Consider the following 26,672-nt stretch of genomic DNA (forward strand, 5'->3'; position numbering starts at 1 on the left):
CCCATTCACACTGATGGCGGGAGCTGCCATGCAAGGCGCTAACCAGCAGCCATCAGAGGCAAAGGGTGAAGTGTCTTGCCCAAGGACACAACGGACGTGACTAGGAAGGTGGGAATTGAACCCCAGTAACCAGCAACACTCCGATTGTTGGCACAGCCACTCTACCAACTTCGCCACTAATACTACAAAATATATGGTTTCCATCAATGTGGTAATGTCTTTGTTAGTATTTAAAAACAATAAAGAGTCCCAATAACAGCTAAATGTTTTGGGTTGAAGTGTTTTTTTATTATATAAAAAGGGATTGCGCTGAGCTACAAAAGATTCACTATTGGTTTCATAAATGTAACATTTTGCTAAATCAAAACTCACATAAGATTACGCTCCAGTACAATCTCTCATGTCACTTCACTGTCCACATTAAACAGATATTAACAATTTTGAGTATAGAATAAGTGGATCAACAGTTCTTCACGGCATCCTTAGCTTCACAATATATCTTTTTATGCTTTCTTTATAATTTACAAAAAAACAAGCAATTAGTCTAAATAGCTAGGAATGTGGAAGAAAATAGGAATGAAATAAAAGAACAGGTGGTTTAGCCAGTTTTAATTTTTTTTTTTAACACTTGGTTTTCCAAAAAAAAAATACAAAAGTGTTCTTAAACAGCCCAGTATGAAACCAGTCCAATGAGAGGTGACAGGAGTGTTTCTTTAAAAAGCATCCTCTGCATGTATAATTTCAACTGGCCTTACCATAAACACACTGTACTTACTAAAACAGATACGAGCAAAAATGTAAATATACAACAGCTGACCCAATATAATACATTTAAAAGTGTTTCTTTAAAAAGATTTAAAATGAGGCAAATAAAGAAGTCCCTGGGGTAAAAAACATGCAGAATTACAATCGTTCTCCTGAATTTAAGCACTATAGCTATCACATCATGAGACAGGTGTGCAGCCAAAAGGTGTTTCCATTCAGCAGAGGTTCACTGTGTTTACCGATTGTTTCATGAATGTTACAGAGTGTTGTCTCAAGATGAGCAGCAACTCGGTGGTCACACTCCCCCAATATTTGCATTCATTGTGAAGAAGTACATTATCATTTATAAAAATAGAAGCAATAGCTCTTGAAGAAACCCGTAAAACGTGGGATATTCTCCTAATAGGTTGTGTAAGGGAATAAAGACCCAAAAAAACTAAGAATTACAGTTGAATAAATAAAAAAATATCGCATAACACCCATATCAAATCCTGGGGGATTTGTTGGTGCTTGTCACGCTTTTCTTTGACCCGGCAGTGTTAATAAATGAGAGCTCCATCCCACATCCACTAGTTACATTTAGGTGAAAAAGTCACCTCCCAAAAATATCTAAAATATATTGACGTTTTGGAAAAAAAATGTGTTTCTGTGTGCGACAACACTGATTTTACAAACAATAAAAGAGCTCAATGCTGATGGCAAAGAGTAAAAAACACAGGAGGGAGACTTTCACAGTGTGAAAGCAATGTCGTCTGGGTCAGCACACCCTGGCCACGGAAGTGTTAGGGCAGCAGCAGTGAGCTTCCTGTCCGATCAAACTTTTTTCCTTTGGAAAGAGCTGCCACTTGTTTCATCAGCTCCCTGTTCTTGGTCTGTGGAAAGGTACAAAATAATTATGTTAAAACATGGACATCCTGGACTGCTTGCTACAGAGTGACCGTGCTACATCTCTCCAGGTGTTTGAGTGACAGGAAGAAAAGCTCTGACTTTTTTATAAATGGTTGATTTATATAGGCTAGTAAGGTAAAGTTTTGTACCTGACAAGTTTCGGCTACCTTACTAGCCTATATAAATCAACCATTTATAAATACACATTAGTAGGCTAAATGAACCTCTTCAACATAAAAGCTCTGACTTGCTTTGGGAGAATTGGTCTGGCTTTACGTGCTGGTTTGCAAGTAACAATGTATCGACACTTTTTAAAATACTTTTCTCAAGTTGAACATTACACCGGTGCTTCGATTTTTGTTAGTAATGCATTCCAAAAGGTCAGGCGAAAACCAAATACATTTTTTCAATTACAAATAATAAAACTCCAATCAATCCAGTCTAGACACAGACAAATATTAACAGAAAACCATTTTTTTAATAGCAAATCATTAGTTTTACATGCAGAAAACAATGCAAATGAGTTACTCTGCAAATGGACCAGTTTGTAGTCCTAAAACAATAATTAATAAAACAAATTGATCGCACGATATATGAAAATGAACACGATAACTTTGCCGTCCTCGATAAAAGGTTACGTTGGTGTGTTTGTTTTTGTTGTGTCTCGCTTTCAAACAGGGTGAAAAAGGATTGAATTTATCATCACTCTCAGCATCTAAATGTGTTTATTCAATAGCAAAATTAAATGAACGGAGTAAACCCTCTTGTCGGTCATCCTCAATCTTTGTTTTGGTCAGTGCAGGCAGGAGCACTAGCTTGTAAATACAGAATGCACAGACAAAGAGCCTTGCTAGTCAGCATTCGTAGTGAGAAGCACCACACGTCAACAAAATGAGGAAAAAAATATGGTTGAAGGACAAATTGGAATATTTAGGCTTCAAAAGAGTGAGCAACATGAGCCCATCAACAGAGACAAACAAACAGGTATGCCCAATTTGTTGGAAAACAATACAACAAAAAAACAACAAAAACATGACCCAGAAAAAAACTTGACTTCAAGATGTTCAATATTTGTTTGAGTGCAATTTTTGCAACAGAGATAACATGGTTCATTTTATTTGTATTGTTTGTTAACCTCTTTAGGATTATTAAAAGTTACTGACCTTCCAATTACAATGTTAAAAAAAACAACTAATGATAAATCAAAATGTATTGCGTTTGAAAGAAACATTTGTATTATTGTCATTAGTGCTTAAATTGGCCTTAAAATAATGCTGACCATAATATCGTATACCGGCAAAATGTATTATCGAACCAGGCCTAGTAAGTTGTTAAATTTGGGGCAACAACTTACCTTGAATACCAGATCATACGAAAAGTGGTCAATCATACAAAAACCAATGTACTGTACAATGTAAATAGTTAAAATCAGTTCATTTCAACATGCTGTACAACTACATTGTTCTTTACTTTTCGCAGTTTATCTTTATGATGCTTTAGTAATCCATGACACCAAATATATTATATACATTGGTAAACAAAAGTGACATATACCTGTTGCTGTTCCATAGACTCTTTGTGTGCCTTCTCCATTTGGTTCATCTTGACTCTCATGTTGGACTCTTGATACTGAAAGTCAGCTTTCAGTTCTGTGAGCTAAAAACACATATTCCGGATCAGTTTCCAAACCCAAAACCAACAACCATTGGTGCTATTTGTGTGATCTGAAACCTTGCGTTCCTTCTCTAGTATGGTCTGATCCTTCTGTTGCAGCAGTCTCTTCAGTGACATCACCTCTTCTTTCAGTTGGCTGATGAGAATGAAGTTGTCGGTTCCCCCTGAATCCATGGACTGGGTAATGGAACTACTGCTTGGGGAACAGATAGTCGAGGTGGTCCGTTAACACTAGGACAGACGCAAAAATTTTGCCCGACATCATTATCATACCTGTCACCGTTTGATGGCTTCATCTCCAGTTTTGGTTTCTTCTTTGGAGTCTCTTTTTGGATCGAAGACGATTTATGGCTGGAAATAGTGGAAAATCAAAAATGGTCCTAAGGGTCAAACAAATACTTGACTTGTTCTTTACCTCTGCTTCCACAATCCTTGCTCTTGCTCAGGACTCAAGCTCCCACTTAGTCTGCCAAAGAGAAGATACAATACTAAATCCAAATCATATGATAAATAAAAAAATAATCGTTACAGAGAACCACTAGGTAGGGTTGCGCTATATAGTCGATAAAAATTATATTAATTTGGCAGTCGATAGAGTTTTAATACTATCGTTATATTGTGATAATGCCAGTTGATGACAAATTTTAGCCCGTGTCCCGAAAATTTGACAGCGACAAGCCAACTAACGCATTCTCAATGCACCGTAGCACTTTTTCTAGTGGCTGACGTCCCTTCACAGTGCAAAGCCACTTCTAATTCAGTAATCCTCGCCTTTATGGCAGAAAATACAAGCGAAGAATGCTACACTGCACAAGTAGGACGATATGCTAATGTGAAAAGAGGTGGGCGGCTCGATACCAATTATTGTATCAGAAATATGGATGATATAGTACAGTGATTAGATCGATATTTATTATTATCAAAAAATCTTTTGTCGTTTTTGTTATTGTTTACAAACTCAGGAAATAAGTCGATGGGCACAGGACGGCTTTAAGGACATTAACTAATGGGTTATTTAAATTAAAGCCAATAATAGGAAATAATTTAAATATCTAATCGATATTGTTACACTGCCAAACAAAAACACAGATGCCAAACAACAGAATAATAAGTGCTTATTATATTTTAACAGAAGTGTAGATATAATAATGTTACAACAGAAAGTAACCAGTTTTTAACAGCAAATTAGCAAGTAGATGAATAACAGTTTTGAGAAAACAATACAACCGGAATGTATGCAGTACATTACCGGATACGTCAGCAGCTAATTAGGAACAGTTTTGAAATGGTAATATTACAATTTATATACCAAATAATATACTGTGATATACATCGTTATCGCAGGAAACTGCAATATATATATATATCACAATATATATTTTTGGCCATATCACCCATCCCTAGTGATGCCTGCCTCTCTGCAGGTTACTGGTATGTGAGAGTAACAGGAAAAAAAAGCTCTGACTATGTTGAATTGTAATGGTTTGGCACCACTAGTTGCTTTTCATGTATACATCTCGAGCCCCCTTATATGAAAGTCTTTTTCCGATATTTTTCTAGGGAAAACAATTCTGTCTTACATTTGGGTCAATACAGTACTTTTGCCTACCTTTTAACAAAAAACCTCATGTTATACATGTATATAGTGTAAATAAAATACCATACAACTGAATGTGTTCCATATATGACTGTGGTCAACTGTATAAAGTACCGGTAAGTGACGTACTTGTGGTGAGAGCTGCTGTGTCTGTGTTGGTGATGGTGATGATGATGATGATGCTGCTGCTGCCTGGACTGGTGGTCTTTCTCATTAAGCACAGACGAATTGGAGGAGCCAAACCCCTTCCTCTGCTCCTTGGTTTTCTGTAGGACGCGGCGGTAAGAAAGAGTGCAGAGCCAGCACAGCAGTTTCCCATCCACCTGTGGGACAAGACACGGTTATAAGATGCACTGTCACTTCAATGACATAGCGTTTGCCAGGTTTGTACCTTCCTCCTGCCTTCTTCCTTGCGGTCAAAAGCACACTGCTGCTTACACTGCTCACACGTCTGTGGCGGACCGTATTTCTTTTCTGAGTTTGTACAACGTTGGCACTTTGTCCCAATGAAAGCGGCAATGATGTTACAGTACTGGCATGGTTTGGGCTACAGAAAGAGACAATTAAAAAGTATTCACATAGATCGCAACTGATAAAACATGCACTATTCATCAACTCACCGTTCCAAATTGTTTGACGTTCTGGGCACATTTCTTGCAGATGGTATTTGTTTTACTGTCCAGAAACAAGCATGCCGAAAATGAATCATGCAGAAACAATACAGCACCATATCACAAATCATACATTCTAAGAATCCATGTGTCACCTTTCCTGCTGGAACTCAGATCTGCAGTATGTGCACTTCACTATTGGATGGGCAATGCGACACTCCTAAGGAAAGGGAATAACAGAGGAGAGATTATCCCTGCCTATCTTGTTCGAAGAGTTTTGGCCACAATCTAATGTAATTAACAATATATAACAATAAATGACCCATCCATTTTCAGGCCTCGATATTGGCTCCAGCACCCCCCCCCCCGCGACCCCAAAAGGGACAAACGGTAGGAAATGGATGGATGGATATATAAGAATGTTGAAAGATGGCACCTGATGGTCATAAGACGTAACTGCACTTTTTGTCCATATAGATACAAATATTGTTCATCAATGAGATCTAGGGCTGCCAATTATGCCCAAAGTAATAATTAAGATTATTGTTATCAATATTGAAATCATGAATACTGATTGTTAGGAAAAGCAGTGTTGGGGTGTGAACGTAATACCATCATGTAATTTGTAATGTCTAATAAAAAGGCTATAGATAAACGTTATCCATATATCTAAAGACAAATATTTGTTTTTGTTTTATTCTTCAATAATATCAACTTGTCAGCTTTTTGTCATTACATCATGCATTTTTCTCTATTTTGACTTTTGTTTTAGATTTTAATTTATGTACATTCATATGTACATGTAGATGCTGTATTGGGACAGATCCATTAAGAGTTTGAGCAGAAATATGTCATATAGGAATTAACTATACACAATAAAACATTAACAAAATGCTGTGTCATATGAATGGTTTTTGAAGTAATACCTTTGTGACATGAAAAAAACACAAGTAATGTAAAAAAAAACATGGCATTTAATTTTAGATATCAAAATAAAACACAAAGCAGTTTGGCTAATGAAGATGAAGTCTAATGAACAAGCTTTGTTAATTCTCCAACTCCTCCTTGTGGTTCAGTACAACAGTTTGGCCAACAAAAATAAAGACTGACACCTCGCACATCGAATACACAATCTTCGTTCAGTTCGATGAGATGACAAAACATTTTAGCCAGTATTGATGTTATTTGAACACTGATACCGTTTGCAGTTAAATAAAGGACCAGTGAAAATCCTAGTAAAAAAATTTAAGTCTTTATAAACAAGTTGTGACAACGTTCCCGACACATCGCCTGCTGCATGTTTTCTCCCCTCATTAACTCTCAGTCACAGCTGATGGACACTGTATTGAGAAAATAAAATGTTTTTGGAATACACAAGCACGGGGAGAACATGCAAACGGAGGTTCGAACTTGGATCTCCCAGCTCATAAGTTACCGGCAATGTATAATAGAAAATATGTTTATCACAGTGATTATAGTTTGTAATAGTATAGATCAGGAGTGTAAAACTTGTTTTCATTGAAGGTCACATCACTGTTATGGCTGCCATCAGAGGGCCGCTTGTAACAGTGAATAGTAATGAACAAGGATTTGCCTCATGATATTATTACACAATTGCCTATGCATATTATAATATTTATTGTTGTTTTTTTTAAACTTACCCTGTAAAAAAATATGTAGACTTTGCAGTAACAAAAACCTGGCATCTCAGTTGCCAGAATTTTACCAGAACGTTTTTTACAGCATGTTACAGTAAATTGAAAAGCTATATTTTTTCACAGTAAGATTCTGGTGACCGAGCATGAAGTTTTTTTTGGAATGTAAAATCTGTTAGTTTTTACATTATGTTACGGAAAATGGAAAAAAGGTAACATGGTTTGGTTCTTTTTTTTAACCGTAAAATATATTGTCATTTTTACAGTGTACAATTTGATGGATAACTTTGAAATCATAAGTTAAGCAGATATTGAAGTATTTGTTTTCACAACTTTTTTTTGTGATGTATATTAATAGAGATAGGTAGAAAGTAAAAGTACTTTATTGGCTTACTTTTTACGTAATTATATTCAAGCTTACGCGGGCCATATAAAATAACATTGGACATGTACTTAGTATGATGCAGTTTAGTGCTACACCAGTGCATAAATTGACATACATAGTAATAAAGTTGTTAATAACTGAACACCTTTCCTGACATGACAATTTAAAATGATCACTTGTATTGAACCTCCTTGGATTGTGCGGATGTACCTAATGAAGTGGCCAGTGCGTGTAGGGTCGAAAACACTAGTTAACGATACTAGTTTCTTCACAGTAACTGATGTCAACACTGAAACGTGCTATTTATAATATGTAGAAAGCATGCTGCCATTTGTTCACGTGGCAGTGAAAAAAAAAACCGGTTTTCTATTTTTTGCTATTATGTAATCGAGCTGGTTTACTACGCATTAATAACAATTATTACGGTATACTTGCGATGATTTTTCTAACGATTTCCCACACTTGCTTACCTTGCAGAGCTGCTGGCCCTGCGAGAGCTCCTCGAACGGGTACCGCTGGTTACACTTTGTGCAGGCGTACAGCGCCGTTGTTGCCATTCTCGTCCAACTATTGTCACAGAGCTGAAGCAGTCCCGTGGTAAACCGAGCGGATTAACTACACCGTTACTTAAAGATACTAATTGGAACTAAGAATAAGCACACAATGTGACGGCAAACTATAACCTAGCCGATGCTAGCTAGCGAAGTAGAGGAAGCAGGTCGGCAGCCGAAGAACAATAAACTCTAAAAAAAAAAAAAAAAAAAGAGCTATTGCCGCTCAAGCACCACGTGACCAAACTGCTTCTGGTCGATTAATAATTATCTTCGAAGAAGAACACAGAGCTTGGATGTACGCGGGAATTATGTTGAATTTTAAGTGTTCTCCGAAATGTATTTTCCTGTTTTCCTTCAGTCTTTTTTTTGTATCGACGCCGTCGTCCTCATGTCAGCGGAAGTGACCGATGACGTCACTGGAAGACAGGAAGAAAAAAACAAGTCCGTCCCAACGTTGCCAAACGTACGATAATTATTTGAACGATGCCCTAACAATACTTGTAAACCTCCTAATGTATGAGGATTTACCTGTTCAATATATGGATATTGGCAAACAAAGGATACACCCACTGTTTACTCCGAGGTGGGTATTTTCTAACAGTGCTGTGTTCATTAACAATGTGTATTTAAAGGCAAAACTGCATTACAAGCTATACTATTCACAGTCTGTGGTACTCTTTTACAGTAGCAGAGTGTCCAATCTAAGCAACGTCGTCGTCAACTTGGGTATGTACGACATTTTTCTTCACAATACGATATGTAATTTCCTCATCTGGCAACACTCATACCTCCGCGGGATTCACATTTTTTAAAATACCCACAGCCAATCACATTCACGGATTTATACAACAACGCTCTTCGAACAACTAAGCGCTGTTTACTCAAGTTGTATCCTTCTCATGTAGCTAAATAAACACATTTTAAAATTAAAAAACAACCCTCCATACAAAAAGCACTTCTCAAACTTCCAGCTGCTAAATACAAATAACAAAAATAAACATTATGTAATACATATCTTTCCAGACTGATACTTTTTTATACACATAATGTATATTATATATATATATATGTGTGTGTGTGTGTGTGTGTGTATATATATATATACAACCTGTTTATAGCTTATAAATAAGAATGGAGTTATTTTTTACAAACAGGAAGTGAATGTACCATCTGTCAATAATAATTTCAATACACACTTGTGTTATTTTGTAAGAGCTAAAAAAAAAGCAGTATTGTAAAACTAAGCTTGCCTAATCAGTGTTTGAGTGGAAAACTGTCATTCTCTTCTAATTTGCAGTAAAAGGGACCTATATCAAATATGACGACACAGTATGAGCATCTTTAATTAATCATTTAATACAGTCTGACATTGCTCTTGCTTTAGGTATAAATTCTGCAAACAAGTTGGGTGTTAAAGGGCTTTCACCATTGCAGCCAACAACAAACTAATCGAAATGTAGCGGTAATATAAAATAACACAACATAAAAAATAAGTTAAGTTATGGATGGATGGTAGGAGGGAATCTAATGGGTCAAAGGCAATGGTGACAAACAGACATTGCAATGTTATGTTACCAAAACCTTCAACAGCCACATTTAGTTTTTATTTTAGGTAAAAAGTAAAGGCACTACTAAATCTAACCTGAGCTAATGAGCGCTAGCATCTGTAGAGTTTTGCTTTCATTACAACTAACAGCATTTTATTATTGCAAGTTTTGAAATATGTAGTGGCAAGTTTTGAACACTACTTTGTAGTCACTTCTTAGCAAAAAAACAAAACAGAACAAAACAAAACACATTTGTCTGTTTTAATTACAATATTTGGGACAAGGCACATATTCATTTTGATTTAAAAACTGGACATCAATGCAAATTGTTAGTTGTATTACACATTATTCTCTATATTTTAAAACAAAAGCTATTGAAAGTATTTTTTCACACGTCCTTATAAGTAAGTCGCTCCACTCAACAACAAATGACAGTGTGTGATGCACGGGAACAGACAGAACATTGCTAAGACTGAAATACATGTGTAAGCTTTGACATAAATAATGTTGATCAGAAAAGAATAACTAAACAACTCTGAAACCACTCAACCAGAGGAATACCTTAAATTACACATAATGGACTATATATATATATATATATATATATATATATATATATATATATATATATATATATATATATAATGTGTGTGTATACACTTATCCACACAGTATATATCTACATATATATGTATGTTTTATATATGTATATATTATGTACAAGTATATACAGTATGTGTGTATATATGTATATACACACACATGTATATTTTATATGTATATTATATATATATATATATATATATATATATATATATATATATATATATATATATATATATATATATATATATATATATATGTGTGTGTATATATTTATATGTATATATATATACACATATACTTTTGTATATACACACACATATACATATATTTATATGTATACACATACATACAGTATATATATATACACAGTACATATATTATATATATATATATATATATATATATATATATATATATATATATATATATATATATATATATATATATATATATATATATATATATATATACACATACATACACATATACCGTAATTTCCGGACTATAAGCCGCGCCAGCTAAATTTAGGGGAAAATACAGATTGCTCCATATATAAGCCGCACCCGACTATAAGCCGCAGGGTTTTGATGTGTAATTACCGTAGTATATAAGGGTTCCTGCTACCACGGAGGGGATTGTCGGGACAGAGATGACTGTTTGGGAACGCAAAGCGTCCCATTTATTAACAATAAATCTTTCAATCATTCAATCAAACTTTCACATCTTTGACATGGCGAACAGCATTCGTGCAGAGTACAAATAATACAACGGTGCAAAGTAATACAAAGTGCTCGCCTGTACGTTATCAAAATAACCAGCCTACCGGTATATGAAAAGTCAGTCTTTAATCATTGTGTCATCGTCTTCCTCCTGCGTACTAAAACCACCGAAATCCTCTTCGTCGGTGTCGGAGAAGAACAGGCCGTAAATAAGCCGCACCGTTGTATAAGCCGCAGGGACCAGAACGAGGGGAAAAAGTAGCGGCTTATAGTCCGGAAATTACGGTACATACATACACATACACATATATATATACACACATACATGTTTATAAATACATAATTGACCTCAAATAGACCCTCATGTAAGTTCAATAGCTTCAACAGTATTGCTTTATAAATAGGAGAATAGCAGTGTTCTTATATAGTGTGTATAGGGCATTACAGTGTTAAAGGGGAACCGCACTTTGTTAGGAATTTTGCCTATCTTTCACAATCATGAAAGACATGACGACGGATGTATTTTTTTAATGCATTCTAGCTTGTAAATAAACGTAAATAAATATCCGCTTATAGCGGAACCAATGAGAGGTCCTCTATTCCGCCCATAAAACCCAACAATTTTTCAAAAACCGCCAACAATACTCCATTTACATTTTGTGACTTGATTATTAACCAAGTATTAGTGATATTGTTATTTCAAGCGCTAACGCAGACAAACTGTTTATAGCGGCACTGTGATCACAAGCTTGTGTATCAATGTTGACATGATCGACTGATCAGCTGCTTCCTCATTTCCTTGTTCGTCAAACTTTATTCTAGATCATAAATCATACCTCTCACCTGGATAGTAGAATGATAAAGACGTATTCCTACAAGTTGGTACACTTTGACAGCCAATTTTAGAACACGAAATTGGAAGAATGACACGAAAAGACGCTTGGTACCATCCCCCTTTTCTTTGCGAGGATTATGAGTAATTTTTCATCTAAATGGGAATATATGAACATCCTAGTAGTCGGCATCCTAATGACAGCAGACCTTATATAGTACATTATGTTTTATTATGTTTGTTGGGTCTTATAAAGTATGCATTGAGCAGTAATCAGTGATGTAGTGTAAAAAAAAAGCGACGTTTTTGAAATTAATGTGCTGCATATGCTTAAAATGATCAAAATACGTAAATATAAAATGTTATTATAAATGGGCCTGTTACTACATTACATATATACTTACAGTGTATATATATATATATATAACCTTAATGGAGGTGTTTGGATGTTTTTTAAGGGCTTTATAGGCAGTATTCAGAGGCTCCCATAGGCCCATTGTAAGCTGACTTTCTGATCACATTTATTTACTATTTAAAATGCATTGAAAAGAAATACATCCGTCATGTCTTTCATTATGATTTCGAACGATAGGCAAAATTCCCCAACTGCAATTCAGTGTTAAAGACACAAAACAAATATAATTTAGATGACATGAATTGATTACGTGGACCCCGACTTAAACAAGTTGAAAAACTTATTTGAGTGTTACCATTTAGTGGTCAATTGTACGGAATATGTACTGAACTGTGCAATCTACTAATACAATTTTCAATCAATCAATCAAACATCATCATCTAATTTGCATAATAGGCCATGATGACACATGTGCATGTAAATTTGTCTGCGGTAGAGACAGGTGACAAAAAACCCAAAATAAATGTGTTTAAAAATACTACTCAGCTTTCTTTTGTCGCTTCTTTTTGTGTTTTTTTATGTCAAAGACTCACAGGCAAGACGGAGCTGCTTGTGAGGGCTGTGAGATGGGATGGTGGTCCACAGCAAGACCCGCTTCTCGTTGAGAAGAGCGATTGGTGATTTCATGTTAGATTCTCCAAAAGGGTCAAATTAGACCCGAAAAAGTTGCTAGATTTGTTGCTAGTCGCTTTTTGGGATAAACAATCTTCAGGGGTCAAAATACTTATTAAATAATATAGCATTAAAGGCAACACTTTTGTGTTACCTCCTTCCTGCTACGTCTTCTTACTCTCTGACAGACCTGGTATGCATGAGGTGAGTTAAGAAGCAGAGCTATCTCAATTCATTAATGCCGGCAAAAAGGTAGTGCCAAATGTATTAGTGGCAAGCAACACTGCATAAATATGTTACAAGATTAATATTTTAGTATATCCAAAATCTAACAATACTGATCGGCGGTCAGTCAATATAATAAATGATGCTAAGTATTTGTAGATATTTGTACACACACCATTGGAAGCACACTTTTGAGTTTTACTAGATTATTAGCAAGACTTTAAACGCACTTTTTTACCCGAGAGACAGTTTGGTGCACAGGATTTGAAGTCATTTTATGAGGACTGTATGCCAACCTCTATCAGGCAGAAGTGTGGTCAAACGAAGGTCTGAACTGGGGTGATGGACCGCGTTGGGGAGCCCGCCCTATCAGAGGAAGAAGACGCTGAGCGATTGGTCACATCTCGCTGCAGCTCGTCCACTCTCTTCTGCAACTCTGCACGTTTGGCTAGCAGTTCCTTGTAGCGCTGATGAACAGGTTCCTGGAATAAATATAGTACTGTACAGAAGGTCCAGAAAATATATAAAATGAAGATACAAAGCCACTGCTTACCTGAGGCCTCATGCGAGGGTTCCAACGTATGTAGTAGCCTACCCAGAGCTCCAGGTGGCGCAAGCTGACTACAGGGAACAGCACATGGTTGGAGAAGTTCACATACAAAGGATTGCTGAACTCCTCCAGCTGACTGTTGATGTACGACCACAAAGACACCGTCCTCTTTGGAACCTCCTGTAAAGCAGGCATTCATTTGGTTTTAGTTGGTACAAAATAATAAGGGACTGAAAACACATACTTCCTTCATCCTCTGCTGTTCGCTGTTACACAGGAATGTCCCAAACAGGCAGCTGTACAGATGGTCCAAGATGGTCACCAGAAAGTATTCGTTAAACTCAAAAGCTGCAGGAAACTAATGAAAGCAGTCGTGTTAGAAATATTGAAATAAAGTTGAAGTCGTCCCTTGCTACGTTGTGCTTCAAATGTTGCGGCTTCACTAAATTGCACTTTTTTTTTTAAGCATTTTCCGTTTTTGGGTCTAAATTATGTGGGAATTTAAAGTTTTATTTATGTATTATATACATTACATTGCAGTATTTGCCTTATTTTGTATTAGTATTATGTTGTGGTGATTGATAAAGATATTCACAAAGCACTACTTCCATTTCCATTTTAAGGGTGAACTCTGCAATGTAAACAACACAGCGCTAATCTAAGTGCAAGTTTATCTTTACCGCGAAAATCTAAAATTGACCACCTTTTGGCAGAACAAACATTTTTCATCCTTGACGCTTGCCTCATTAATAATATATCTCCATATTGGTGAGACTTTCATGCGAGCGATGTTGAAACGACAACAGCTTCGGACATTTGGCGTTTCACCTCAGGCTAACTGAAACTGCTATCAGCAATCAACAGTTGTCCGGCCAAAGTGGAGATGAACTCTTTGGATACACTTCATCTTTGACATCGATAACACAGCTTTGGCTTGAACGAAGTGGAACGACAACGCAGATAGATACGCAATGCTAACACTGAATGCCAACATCAAGGCTAACTATCGTAGCTGCGAGTGTCAAGTTCACTAAGTTTTTGCAGAACAACACATGTCCGTAGTTTCAGAACATCAATACCCAATTCTAATAGCGGAAATACCTAACATGTGCCGAAGTATTTTCCATCGTGGCCGTGTTGTAGTGGCTGGGTGATGGCCATAGCAATGACTCTTGGAGGATCCATCCTCCAGGCTACCAGTAGGTACAATAATCTATAACAGAACAAACTAAAGGCCACTATAATGGTTGAAAGAAGTTTAAATATGGGTGTTATTTCATGTTTAGAGGGCTCTTATTAAAGTTACAAAATGTATTCAGAAAGTTGTAAGCGTTTTTTAATGCTCTAACTATGAAAATATTTGATTTATTAGTAATAATCCTGCTTCAAATCCCAATTAACTGCGTTAAACGAGGGACGACTGTATACCAAAATGTATCCCGAGCAACTTATTTGCTTTACCTGGTGAGTCAACTGCCAGACACAGTCAATGAACTGAATGAAAACAGGTGAGCGATCTGCATCTGTGTGGTTCTTATCGCCATGGCCGATACGCTGGGGGAAAAAAGAGAGTTGGTGATTCCATAGAAAATGGGCTATCTTGATTTTTAAAGTAAATGATTTTACATAATTGTAAATTCTTTGAAGTGGGAAAGGGGTAGGATTAAATACGCTTTGCTTCTTCCTACTCCTTTTCGGGCATGATGTAAATGAAATGATATGAAATTGTGTGATGTATTATGATGTAAATGTGTTCATGTTCGAAATAAACTAAAAGAAAGAAAGAAAGAAAGTAATGGTCCAAAAGTAAGGGGGTAAAAAGAGAATACCAGCTGAAAGCGGTGGCCAAAGCTCAGCCATTCCTTCTCGAGCAACACCTGGAATCCGCGAATGGTGCGGTAGTAACCGTCCAGCATGAGCATGGCCAATGAGGTCAGTTGTGCCGTTCGGTCCCAGCCGTCACTGCAGTGCACCACCACAGACGTTTTGCCGGATTCTACCTTGTCTGCAATACGCAGTGCGCCTGCGAGAATCAACTACAAACCCAAAACAGTGTCAACGCTGAAGAAATACAGGACTGTCTCAGAAAATTTGAATATTGTGATAAAGTTCTTTATTTTCTGTAATGCAATTAAAAAAACAAAAATGTCATACATTCTGGATTCATTACACATCAACTGAAATATTGCAAGCCTTTTATTATTGTAATATTGCTGATTATGGCATACAGCTTAAGAAAACTCAAAAATCAGATCTCAAAAAATTAGAATATTTCCTCAGACCAAGTAAAAAAAAAAGATTTATAACAGCAAAATAAAATCAAACATTTGAAAATGGCAATTAATGCACTCAGTACTTGTACAATATAATCATATTGTATAATAATTTTGCACGGATTACTGCATCAATGCGGCGTGGCATGGAGGCAATCAGCCTGTGGCATTGCTGAGGTGTTATGGATGCCCAGGATGCTTCAATAGCGGCCTTTAGCTCATTTGCATTATTGGGTCTAGTGTCTTTCAGATTCTTCTTCACAATACCCCACAAATTTTCTATGGGGTTCAGGTAAGGGGAGTTGGCAGGCCAATCGAGGACAGTAATGCCATGGTCACTACACCAGTTACTGGTAGTTTTGGCACTGTGGGCAGGTGCCAGATCATGCTGGAAAATGAAATCATAATCTCCATAGAGCTTTTCAACAGATGGAAGCATGTAGTGCTCTAAAATCTCTTGGTACACAGCTGCATTGACTCTGGACTTGATGAAACACAGTGGACCAACACCAGCAGCTGACATGGCTCCCCAAACCATTGCTGACTGTGGGAACTTCACACTGGATTTCAAGCAACTTGGATTTTGCTCCTCTCCAGCCTTCCTCCAGACTCTAGCGCCTTGACTTCCAAATGAAATACAAAACTTGCTTTCGTCTGAAAACAGGACTCTGGACCACTCTGCAATTGTCCAGTGCTTCTTTTCCATAGCCTAAGTCAGACGCTTCTAGAGATTTTGAGCACTACATGCTTCCATCTGTTGAAAAGCTCTATGGAGATGATGATTTCATTTTCCAGCATGATCTGGCACCTGCCTACAGTGTCAAAACCACCAGTAACTGGTGGACTGACCATGGCATTACTGTCCTGTATTGGCCTGCCAACTCCTCTGACCTGAACCTCATAGATAATTTGTGGGGTATTGTGAAGAAGAAGCTGAAAGACACCAGACCCAATAATGCAAATGAGCTAAAGGCCGCTATTGAAGCATCCTGGGCATCCATAACACCTCAGCAATGCCACAGGCTGATTGCTTCCATGCCACGCCACATTGATGCAGTAATCCGTGCAAAAGGATTCCCAACCAAGTACTGAGTGCATTAATTGACATTTTCAAATGTTTGATTTTGTTTTGCTGATATATATATATATTTTTTTACTTGGTCTGAGGAAATATTCTAATTTTTTTAGATCTGATTTTTGAGTTTTCTTAAGCTGTATGCCATAATCAGCAATATTAAAAACATAAAAGGCTTGCAATATTTCAGTTGATGTGTAATGAATCCAGAATGTATAACATTTTTGTTTTTTTAATTGCATTACAGAAAATAAAGAACTTTATCACAATATTCTAATTTTCTGAGACAGTCCTGTATATGTAGCAGGTTTCATTATTATTCGACTCACCTTGATGTGCTCAAGCCAGTGGGTGGACTCCAGATTGGAAAGCCAGTGAGAATCCTCAATGTTGGGGTAAACAATATCCTTCAGCTTGCGGAGTGACTCTCTCATTACATGGATGTTGTGAATATCCAAAAACACTAACTCTGCATTTTGATAAGCGTCCTCGCTTTCATACCCGCCACCTTTCATCTAAGTAACAAAAACATTTGTTTAGTATGAGTGTGTACCGTTGGTTCCAACCTCCATGTTTACAATAGAGTAACCTTGTTAGCAGCAGCATTGACACTGGGCCTAGCATCAAAAATGAAGAGTTTATGTGACTGGGCGTTGGCATCCATAATTGTTTGCAGGTATTTTTCATCCTCCTTGCTACGCTTGCCGTTTACTCCAACCATGGGCTGACTGCAGCGTGTAACGGTTGCCTGACTCTCTGGATGAATCCATGACAGCACCTACACACAGAGCATAAGTATACAGTATATGGGTTCAAGTGCAAGATGACCCCCAAAAATAGCTGAACCAAGAAATAGGATAATTTACTTACAGGCATCCTTCCCTTTGCTCGGAAGGCCGCTACCCGCTTCAGCTCCTCATCAGGAATGTTGACGGGGACTACCAGAGTTGATGGATAGGTGTCGCACAGCTCGTAATGATCGTTCACTTTTGTAACCCTCCAACTTTCATTGGGAATTCCCTATCAGAGACACAAGTATACAACTTTATAAATGGTAAATGGATTATACTTGTATAGCGCTTTTCTACCTTCAAGGTTCTCAAAGCGCTTTGACACTATTTCTACATTCACCCATTCATACACACATTCACACACTGATGGTGGGAGCTGCCATGCAAGGCCCTAACCACGACCCATCAGGAGCAAGGGTGAAGTGTCTTGCCCAAGGACACAACAGACGTGACTAGGATGGCAGAAGCTAAGATAAAATTTGGAACTCTCAAGTTGCTGGCACGGCCACTCTACACCCGAGCCACACCGTCCCAGTGTTGCGCTTACCAACATTTACTTCCTTTTTTTTTTTTTAAATCTAATTTGTTTCATTAACCTATGTTGAGCCAATGTACATATTTTACATTAAAAAAAATCTTGCAACCCCATAAAAATGTGAATATACAAAAATAATCATTATGTACCTTCTGCCATTTAGTGGAAGGGCATTTAATTTCTTGCAGCACACCTGATCATCTCTTAGGACACACTAGTGTGCTGTGGCACAGTGGTTGGGTATCACTGCTCTAATTGACCTTTTAACTAAACATTGTGAACCACATCAATTTGAATTTCCAATGCCAAAATATGTAAAGGGAAGTTAAAAAGCTGATCCATACTGTACCACAGATTGCTGTCCTTCTGAGGTACCAAATGCTGTATATTGGTACCTTAAAGACGGTGCTACAGTTGGCACATGAGCGTGGACATACTAAAGTCTGTTGATAGATTAACAGAGAATTTGACAATTGTCTACCTCTTTAACCAACCTGTTCTACTACTGTTATCAGTTTTAAAGGATTTCGAAAAGAACATGATTTATTAATGCCTTTTGACATATCAGGGCCATTTAAAGATTACTTCACATGAAATTATTACATATGGCACCTTTAATGTTGGCATTTGTGAGAGTTGTACCCTGTGACGCTCCAGCCCTCTCGACTGCTAATGTAGCGTGACTGACAGCTACTGGTGATTTTAGGTTACTACATATTCAAAATGACACTTGCAAATATGGCAAATATATAAACACTGTACCCTGTATTGGAACCATGAATAATGACTCTCTATTTCTATAACAAATACAAGACATATAGCAATGTTTAAACTCGCTCTTAACATGAGTTGGGTCAAAGAAATAGGCTGTTTGTTGAGCTTTAACCGGCTTAATGTGCCACACCTTCATTATTAGGCATATACATGTATAAGGCTTTTATTTTTTGTGGCTCCGGACAGATGTGTTTTTTAGGGTAAATCTATTAAAAAATTTGGATTGCCGACCCCGGTTTAGTGTCTCTCAACTTTTACTTTCTAAGAAGCAGTGTCCTACACCGTGACTTTTTTGAATATCAGTTTACAAAATGCTGTTTCCCAAAAAAATAACTCACATTTTAACTTTTAAGAACGTAAATACCACACAAATTAACGTTTAGCTTCACTGGCTTCTCCTTTTCTGGGTGATGGTAGCTAAATCAAGTAGCTTTGGTGAGAAGCAGGTGCTTCCCCTCGGCACGGTGCGCCTTGACCGAGTCTGTTTTGGCTTGGAACTCTCGAGACAAAAATCCACAGAGGTTATGTTTTCGCCAGGGATTGTTAGTCTGTTTGTTAGCAACATAACTTAAAAGGTTACAGACAGATTTTGAAAAAAAACTATTCTTCTTATTTACTACTAAGTGGAACGCACTTTACTTCCTGCTTCCTCTTTCTCCTCCTTTTTTTGGCACTCCACGCCCCCACATTGTGGTCCCACGCTGCGTAGAGGATTCTGGGAGATGGATTTATTTTCAGACCCACCATAGCAAAAGTGCCAAAAAAAAAACCTACACTCATCAAGTTTTCGTTAGATATCGTCGCGGCGTTATTGTGAAGATTTTGAAATCGCAATCCTGTGGTATCTACAATTCTGTTACATTCCTACTGCAAACTCATACAATCAGGCTGTGGTGTTCCAAACAAAATTGTGAATGGCAGTAAGATGAATCAACGGCCAAAAGTAATCAGGATTAAATACCTGTCTTTTGTATTCAGAGACTGCGTCATACACCTTCCATCCATTCTCAGGAAACACTTGTCCATACTCAAAGGCAAATATTTTCTGTGGGTAGTGGGAGAGAAATGTATCAGCTGGTTGGTGGCGACAAGCAACAAGAGCCAGCATGGCAGATGTATGCCTCACTCACCAGCCCGTTGGAAACAGGATACGCAAATTTCATCAACACCTCAAAAATTGACTTCCGGAGCGTGTCATCCATTTGTTTGTGAGCAAATCGCAAATTGCGCATATCCTGTGAAGACGCAGAGCAAGCAGGTCATGGTCATGCACAGAGCTCAACAGTAGAGAACAAACATAGGCTTCATATCTAGTACCTGGTATGTTGTCATATTAGACAGGAAACCGGTTTGTAAGCCACGTTTACAAAAGGCAATTGATACTTTGCACCATCCAACACTTTCTTGTATTGTGATTTATATTCCTTGACTAGCCAACAACTCGCACACCACGTTCCGACTGACCTTACACACTAGTCCATAGGATACGTCACCGCGGCTTGACGCACTGCCAATCTTCTCAATACGACTCACAACCCCAAGAGGCAAATCCAACACAAAAGAGGGATCCTGTAAATTGACTGTGCGTTAACATAAAAAAAATATATTTGTCTAGAACTTTAGACAAGATCTCCTATGTGGTGGAACTGGAATACAAAGTTGTACCCTGTCCATGCATTTGAAGAACAGTCTGTAGTTGGTAACTGTGACAATTCCACGCAGTGCTCCAGTGAAAGGACAAAAATAGGTGACGTCTTGAGCTGTAACATGAAATGAAAACCGTCTGAGACAAACCTGATAATTCCAAAACAAGTTTGCAACTAAACACATACCCATATCTTGCACAGTCTCATTTGGAAGTAGCAGTGGTTCCCCTTTATCGGAATCTCCAAGAACCTATATTATGAAACATGAAAATCAGTCATGAAGAAGACATTTGTTTAGGTAACAAACACATAATTTAGGGCCTGTATGAATATACCTTTGTATGAGTTTTGGGCTTTACCTTAAAAAAAGAGAAAAAATGTTGCATGTTAGTCCTGAGTTCATTAATTTACTTGTTACTCGTTTTATACTATACTTACCCTGATCTCTGGGGAGAACTCTGCAGCCACAGAGTCAGAGGAAAGGGCAGAAGGGGGTTTAGACTGTGCCGAACGGTCAGAGCGAGAAGTGGAAGAGCTGTTGAGGGATAATATAGAATAAATATATGAACAACAGGCAAATACTTGAAGTATATTTTTTCCATCTGTCCATTAATTTTCTATCGTTTTCTTGTCCTCACTGGAGTCACCGCTAAGCTGGAGCATATTTCTGTAGACTTCAGACACCATTTAAGCACAGGGAACACAGAGCTTAAAAACAAACCGGCATTCACACTCAAAATCACACCAATTGACAATTTGCGGTTCCAGATTAACCTAACATGTACTGTATGTATGTTTTGGGGATGTGTGAAAAAGGCAGAATACCCGGGAAAAATCCACGAATGCACAAGGATAACATGCACGTGTGATAGATGGCAACTTGTTAACCTTGCGGAGCTGCCATCAATTATTGTGTGAGCTTAAAAGAGGTCAATATGAATAAGCACTAAATGTATTTTACCATCCTTCGGTGAGACAAAAAACAACAACTTGGCGGGTCAGATTTGGCAAAAAATACACTGGTACCTCAATGATTGTACTACTACTAGACTAGATCTGACCAATCTAAGTCTAAGACTAGATCTGACCAATCTAAGTCTAAAACTGGATCTGGCCAATTTAAGTGTATGAACTGATGAAGCCTACTTGAACGAGAGGCGAAACGTCTTCCAAGACAAACCAAACAGTCCAGTTACGATCGATTGAATGCCCTGAGAATTTGTACACTAAGTTGTTTTGTCAAAAATGATTGTGCTTAACAGAATTTTTTCGTACACTGTCTCGGTTATCACTCAGCCAAAACATTGCCATAGTCTGTTTTCCCACACATCATTATGTTAAATGAGTAGGGGATAAAATGTGTCTTTTTTGCAATCAAACAACAATTGATTTGTAAACAAAAATAATGCATTTGAAACAACAACAAAAATTTGAAAATTAATAATGGATTTAGAATTTAAGAAAAGGATTTGCAAACAAAACTAATTTTTCAACCAAAATACTTGTTTTGTTTACAATTTTTTTTTCTTCTCTTTAACAAAAAGTTTTGTTCACGCTTTATTTTATGTTTTGGTAGCATATCCTTTATTGGTTATGAATCAACTTCAACCTTGTGGGCAGGCCCTACTCCAATCAATATTATTGATTGGACATATTTTTGGTCAGTCTGGAATGATGGCGTGACGACTGACGATTACATTTACCCTCACAAGATTAGGAGGGTATTTTTTCCCTCCAATGGCTAGTAATACGAATCAAATTGAAGTTTACAGTATGTATTTGTTATACAAAGTCAATCACTGAAAATGTGTGACAATCTGTACTACAAAGATGTATAATAACCTTATTAGTCAAGTCAGGATTTTCCCGCCTTGTCATGAGCGCATTTGTGTAAAAGGGGGGGAATTAGCAGCAGATGACCAACACAACAGAAATACACATTTATAGTAGCTAAATGCAGGAGTGAAGGCTATTGATCTGTCTGTCCCAAGATGTGGTCATGCAGCAACTCACTGTTTTTATGGGTCTTCAATTTATTTTATTTGTATTTCTATATCTGAGTTTGTGTATTTTATTGTGCTGTTTATGTCTGATGTTGGTGCTGTATTACTTTCCTGTTTTTTATGGACCTTGGTGTATACCATAAAACTGCTGGGGACTACAGATGGAAATTTGCCTTTGGCTACAATCTGGCAAATCTACATTTTATACGTTCATTGATGTGCATTGTCCCATGTAACAAACCACTAACAGTAATCTGGAAAGCACAGGGATATTAAAGTAGCAAGTAAAAGGTTTCGCCCGAACCTGGTAAATACTTGCTTTTATTTTTTCTATTTTTCAGTACTATTTGAGCCGATCTCCCAAGACAGCCAATGAATGGTGATGTCACTGTGTGGTATTATTTAAACGTATTTCCCGTTACCAGGTAGCGCCAATGCATAAGTGATGTATCCCGCTAAAAGTTTGACCAACTTCTACTACTGCATATCCCGACTTAGTCTGCAAATTTATACTGGATGAAGAGAAATCCTGCTTCATGACACATGCCCCAAATCTTCTGAGGGCAGAAATCATTAATAGACACGCCATCATGGGAGATTGGCCAATAGTAAGGCTTCCAACATATTGTTCAGGAGGATTGAAGCTGATTTGTAACAAAAAAAGGAGGTCCAACCAATACTTAAAGAAACACAAACAAAGCTGAAGAAAATACAAGTGAAACTTGTTTTTGATGAGAAAAAAAAAAGAATTTGTAAGCAAAACTTATATTTTGGTTGAAAAATCAGTTTTGTTTGCAAAAAATGTTTTTAATTTTAAATCCAACCAAAAAATGTTTTGTAACCAAAGATAATGCTCTGCAACCAAAACTTAAATAAATGCAACCAAAACATATTGTTTTATGAGAATGTTTTCTATTTTGGTAAAAAAAAAAAAAAGTTTATTATATTATTTTTGTTTGCAAAACTTTTTTTTATTTCTAATCTCAAATTTTTGTTTCCTAATTATTTTTTTTACATTTCCAATCCATTACTATTGTTTGATTGCATAAAAAGACACATTTCTCTCCATAAATGTGTGCCTGAACAAATAATCCAACGCCTTGGTTACTCAGTCTTTGGCTAAGATCACACTGCATGGTAAGAGGTCCGATTCTGATTTTTTTTTGTCAAATCCGATCTTTTTACGTAGTCTTTGACATTAAAAAAAAAAGCTATGTCTAATGTTATGTAACTGATTTTTTTGCATTTAAATATTGTGGACTTTATTTTTTTACATCAAATTATGCGGACAAATTCATTGAATAAAAATGTGTGCGCTAACATGGTGTTTAAAAATGTAGTTTGTTAAAATTCACCTTGTTACAATACAGTGTTTTAAAATGTTGTGTAAAAAATGCAGTGTTTTAAAATTCAGTGTAAAAACATTCAGTGAAAAAAAAATTATTGCAGAAATTATTTGTTGCTTCATAACTCTATTCAGGTAATTTAAGATTGAAACAACTATTTTAACAAACTGAATTTTTAAACACATTTTGCTCACACATTTTTATTAAATGAAATTGTCAGCATAATTTGATCTAACACAATTCGGTTCACAAAATTCAAACACAAAAAATTCAGTTATTGTAAAAACAAGCTTTTGTGTCATGGACACAAGTTAACCTCATCCACACAATTTTCACAAGACTTTTGGGTGTGTTTTAATATACCATTTATTGTAAACACAAATGGAAAAATAATTCAAAGAAATGCATTATAGGGGGTATGTTTGCTGTTTGTGTGGCTGTGTGTTAGAAGGTAGGACAGACTGCTGTATACACAAGGCTACACCCAAACATGAATGGTGCTTACCGTTATATATTTGCTTTGCTTTACAAAAAATGTCAACAATTTAGATGAGTTAGAGCTATTGTGAGAAGACAAAGCACAGATAGCACATATACCAGTGGCTTTTTTGGACTATTTTCACTTTCATACATAACATGTAAACTGTCACAGCTTCCCGATGTTTGCAATAGGAAGCCTTCAAATACAGTGGTAACTTCTAGCACTTGCGGTTTTAATTACTTCTGAAGACCTTTGGAGTTCATTTGTGACAAGAGGTGCAGCCTAACGTTTCATAAAATTAATATATAAATAACAACGTCTTAGTTTCAAAACTTTTAGCTAGCTTAAAAAGCTACCTGGACAATGATTCGACACTCGGTTGTCGAGAAGAGGATTGCTTCGAGCCCAAACTGTCGATGCTGCCGGACTTCTCCATGTTGTTCGGCTCAAACTTCTCCTCTGTCGATATTAGACAACCCAAGTCTGTAATGGAGACCTGTGTATGCTCTGGAAAATATGTCTAATCCTCCGCCAAGAGTATTTTAAATCCCCTACCACAAAAGGAAGCTGCCATCTTTTCCCAGCAGCCTCCGTCCTAACAGTGTGTTTACAGGGAAGTTGAACAACGCTCTCTGTCGGTGGAGAGGGGGCATGGACGTCAGGAAAGACTATATGTTAAAAAAAAAAACTTTCTTTTTTTAAAAATCACAATATCCCTTCTTTTTCGTCTTAAATTCGACATCTTCCTAATATGCTTGAATTCAACAATAATAATTATAGTTCATATACTTGACCTGCATGAGGGTGAACTTTGCACATTACAAATCGGTGTGGTTAGCACAACCAAAATACAACACAGTTTTTCGGCATTTTGGAGGCAGAATGACGGGTTTAACCAGCGTAGGTCGACAGGTTAAAGAGTAATGGCAACGGTTTGTTGTCAACGCCAGTCTGGTTGCTATGGCTCGAAGAACCCGTATGTAGCTCAGTTGCCCGGATGTCGGCCCTCACCCATAGGGTGAGGGCGGACCTACGTCACTTCCGCCTACCAATCCCCTAGCAACCGGGAATTCGTTGAAAACAAACCAGCTCACAGCGAACACAGCATTGACAGAAAAAGCATTTAACGAGCGTTGTGGCTTGGAAGTCGGCGTTAAATCCTTCATTTACGCATTTTTACTTATTCGCATATCGTGTGAAAAAACGAAAATGTATTATTTGCGTCAGACTCGTCTCAGTGAACTTTAAAGCTTCTCAGGCTTAGCTTAGTTTGCAAGTTAGTTTAGCCTGCGCGCTATAAGAAAGAGACGCGGAAGTTATCAACAACTTTGTGTGAACACGCCGTACTTGTTGGAGCCCACGTCGAAGAAGAAGCGCTTGTTGTCCACAGTCATCGACGAGCCCTCCGGCAGCTCCGCGGGCTCCTCGTCCACGCCGTAATCGTCAATAAGTTTGGCCAAAGCGTCGCGGAACTCGATAAGTCCCTGCGCCGGGAGCGCGATGGTCTGACCCCAAGCCGGGCCCCCTGTTCACGGTCTGCAGGTGTTGTGCCTGAAAACGCACCCCTGCCATAGAATGCACCCCCTGACGCGGGAGCGCGCTTACATCACTCGTCTCGAAAAGTATATCTAAACTCGGCTGTAATCACCGAAGTGGCTGAAATCGTCTCTTTTAAATCGCCTCTTTCGGCATAAAAAAGTACATAAAGTGAAATAATCCAAGTTTTCTTTACTTTTGGATGGATTAAAAATTGTGAGCCTTTAATGATTTTGCCGTCATTCAAGTGGCTGAAATCGCCTCTTTCGGCATAAAAAAGTACATAAAGTGAAATAATCCAAGTTTTCTTTACTTTTGGATGGATTAAAAATTGTGAGCCTTTAATGATTTTGCCGTCATTCAAGTGGCTGAAATCGCCTCTTTCGGCATAAAAAAGTACATAAAGTGAAATAATCCACGTATTCTTTACTTGTGGATGGATTAAAAATTGTGAGCCTTTAATGATTTCGCCGTCATTCAAGTGGCTGAAATCGCCTCTTTCGGCATAAAAAAGTACATAAAGTGAAATAATCCACGTATTCTTTACTTGTGGATGGATTAAAAATTGTGAGCCTTT

At 37.3% G+C, this 26,672-nt stretch overlaps 2 protein-coding genes and 1 long non-coding RNA gene across 6 annotated transcripts; 1 reads left to right on the top strand and 2 right to left on the bottom strand.

Moving 5' to 3' along the window:
- Positions 1-592: 592 nt before the first annotated feature.
- Positions 593-8,514, bottom strand: LOC133650548 (protein FAM76B). 2 transcript variants are annotated; one of them, XM_062047910.1, is made up of 10 exons: positions 8,046-8,514; positions 5,691-5,755; positions 5,545-5,599; positions 5,316-5,471; positions 5,054-5,247; positions 3,743-3,793; positions 3,601-3,678; positions 3,385-3,523; positions 3,208-3,309; positions 593-1,637 (listed from the first exon to the last, which is right to left on the bottom strand). In XM_062047910.1, exons 1-10 carry the CDS (start codon positions 8,130-8,132, stop codon positions 1,548-1,550), a joined length of 1,017 nt encoding a protein of 338 aa, XP_061903894.1. In that variant the 5' UTR covers positions 8,133-8,514; the 3' UTR covers positions 593-1,547. The 2 variants fall into 2 exon arrangements, with proteins under 2 accessions (XP_061903894.1, XP_061903895.1); XM_062047911.1 differs by having other exon boundaries at positions 3,385-3,520; positions 8,046-8,512.
- LOC133650547 (myotubularin-related protein 2-like) lies at positions 5,545-25,210 on the bottom strand. 3 transcript variants are annotated; one of them, XR_009826238.1, is made up of 18 exons: positions 24,916-25,209; positions 21,168-21,264; positions 21,065-21,088; positions 20,916-20,979; positions 20,749-20,843; positions 20,548-20,652; positions 20,214-20,318; positions 20,045-20,128; positions 17,854-18,003; positions 17,573-17,761; positions 17,313-17,498; positions 15,465-15,671; positions 15,097-15,189; positions 13,880-13,993; positions 13,639-13,815; positions 13,382-13,567; positions 5,691-5,755; positions 5,545-5,599 (listed from the first exon to the last, which is right to left on the bottom strand). XR_009826238.1 is itself a non-coding variant. In XM_062047907.1 (16 exons), the coding sequence occupies exons 1-16, from the start codon at positions 24,993-24,995 to the stop codon at positions 13,403-13,405; spliced, it is 1,935 nt and encodes a 644-aa protein (XP_061903891.1). In that variant the 5' UTR covers positions 24,996-25,209; the 3' UTR covers positions 10,785-13,402. The 3 variants fall into 3 exon arrangements, 2 of the variants coding, with proteins under 2 accessions (XP_061903891.1, XP_061903892.1); XM_062047907.1 differs by lacking the exons at positions 5,545-5,599; positions 5,691-5,755 and having other exon boundaries at positions 10,785-13,567; XM_062047908.1 differs by lacking the exons at positions 5,545-5,599; positions 5,691-5,755; positions 13,382-13,567 and having other exon boundaries at positions 13,670-13,815; positions 13,880-13,931; positions 24,916-25,210.
- Positions 8,579-13,045, top strand: LOC133650549 (uncharacterized). The gene is made up of 3 exons (XR_009826239.1): positions 8,579-8,712; positions 8,815-8,855; positions 12,776-13,045. It is a non-coding gene; the product is annotated as an uncharacterized LOC133650549 (long non-coding RNA).
- Positions 25,211-26,672: the final 1,462 nt, after the last annotated feature.

This window comes from Entelurus aequoreus, linkage group LG05, assembly GCF_033978785.1.
Source record: "Entelurus aequoreus isolate RoL-2023_Sb linkage group LG05, RoL_Eaeq_v1.1, whole genome shotgun sequence".
Taxonomy (NCBI): domain Eukaryota; kingdom Metazoa; phylum Chordata; class Actinopteri; order Syngnathiformes; family Syngnathidae; genus Entelurus; species Entelurus aequoreus.

What these genes read in the sequence shown, in the direction of transcription:
- LOC133650548 (XM_062047910.1), bottom strand. Translation starts at nt 8,132, where the DNA reads ATGGCAACAACGGCGCTGTACGCCTGCACAAAGTGTAACCAGCGGTAC. An exon ending in ACGTCAAACAATTTGGAACG is followed by an intron (nt 5,472 to 5,544) that starts GTGAGTTGATGA and finishes CTCTTTCTGTAG; the next exon opens with CCCAAACCATGCCAGTACTG. An exon ending in AAGCCATCAAACGGTGACAG is followed by an intron (nt 3,524 to 3,600) that starts GTATGATAATGA and finishes CTGTTCCCCAAG; the next exon opens with CAGTAGTTCCATTACCCAGT.
- LOC133650547 (XM_062047907.1), bottom strand. Translation starts at nt 24,995, where the DNA reads ATGGAGAAGTCCGGCAGCATCGACAGTTTGGGCTCGAAGCAATCCTCT. An exon ending in AGCCCAAAACTCATACAAAG is followed by an intron (nt 20,980 to 21,064) that starts GTATATTCATAC and finishes TTCATAATATAG; the next exon opens with GTTCTTGGAGATTCCGATAA. An exon ending in TCTTCAAATGCATGGACAGG is followed by an intron (nt 20,653 to 20,748) that starts GTACAACTTTGT and finishes GTCAATTTACAG; the next exon opens with GATCCCTCTTTTGTGTTGGA.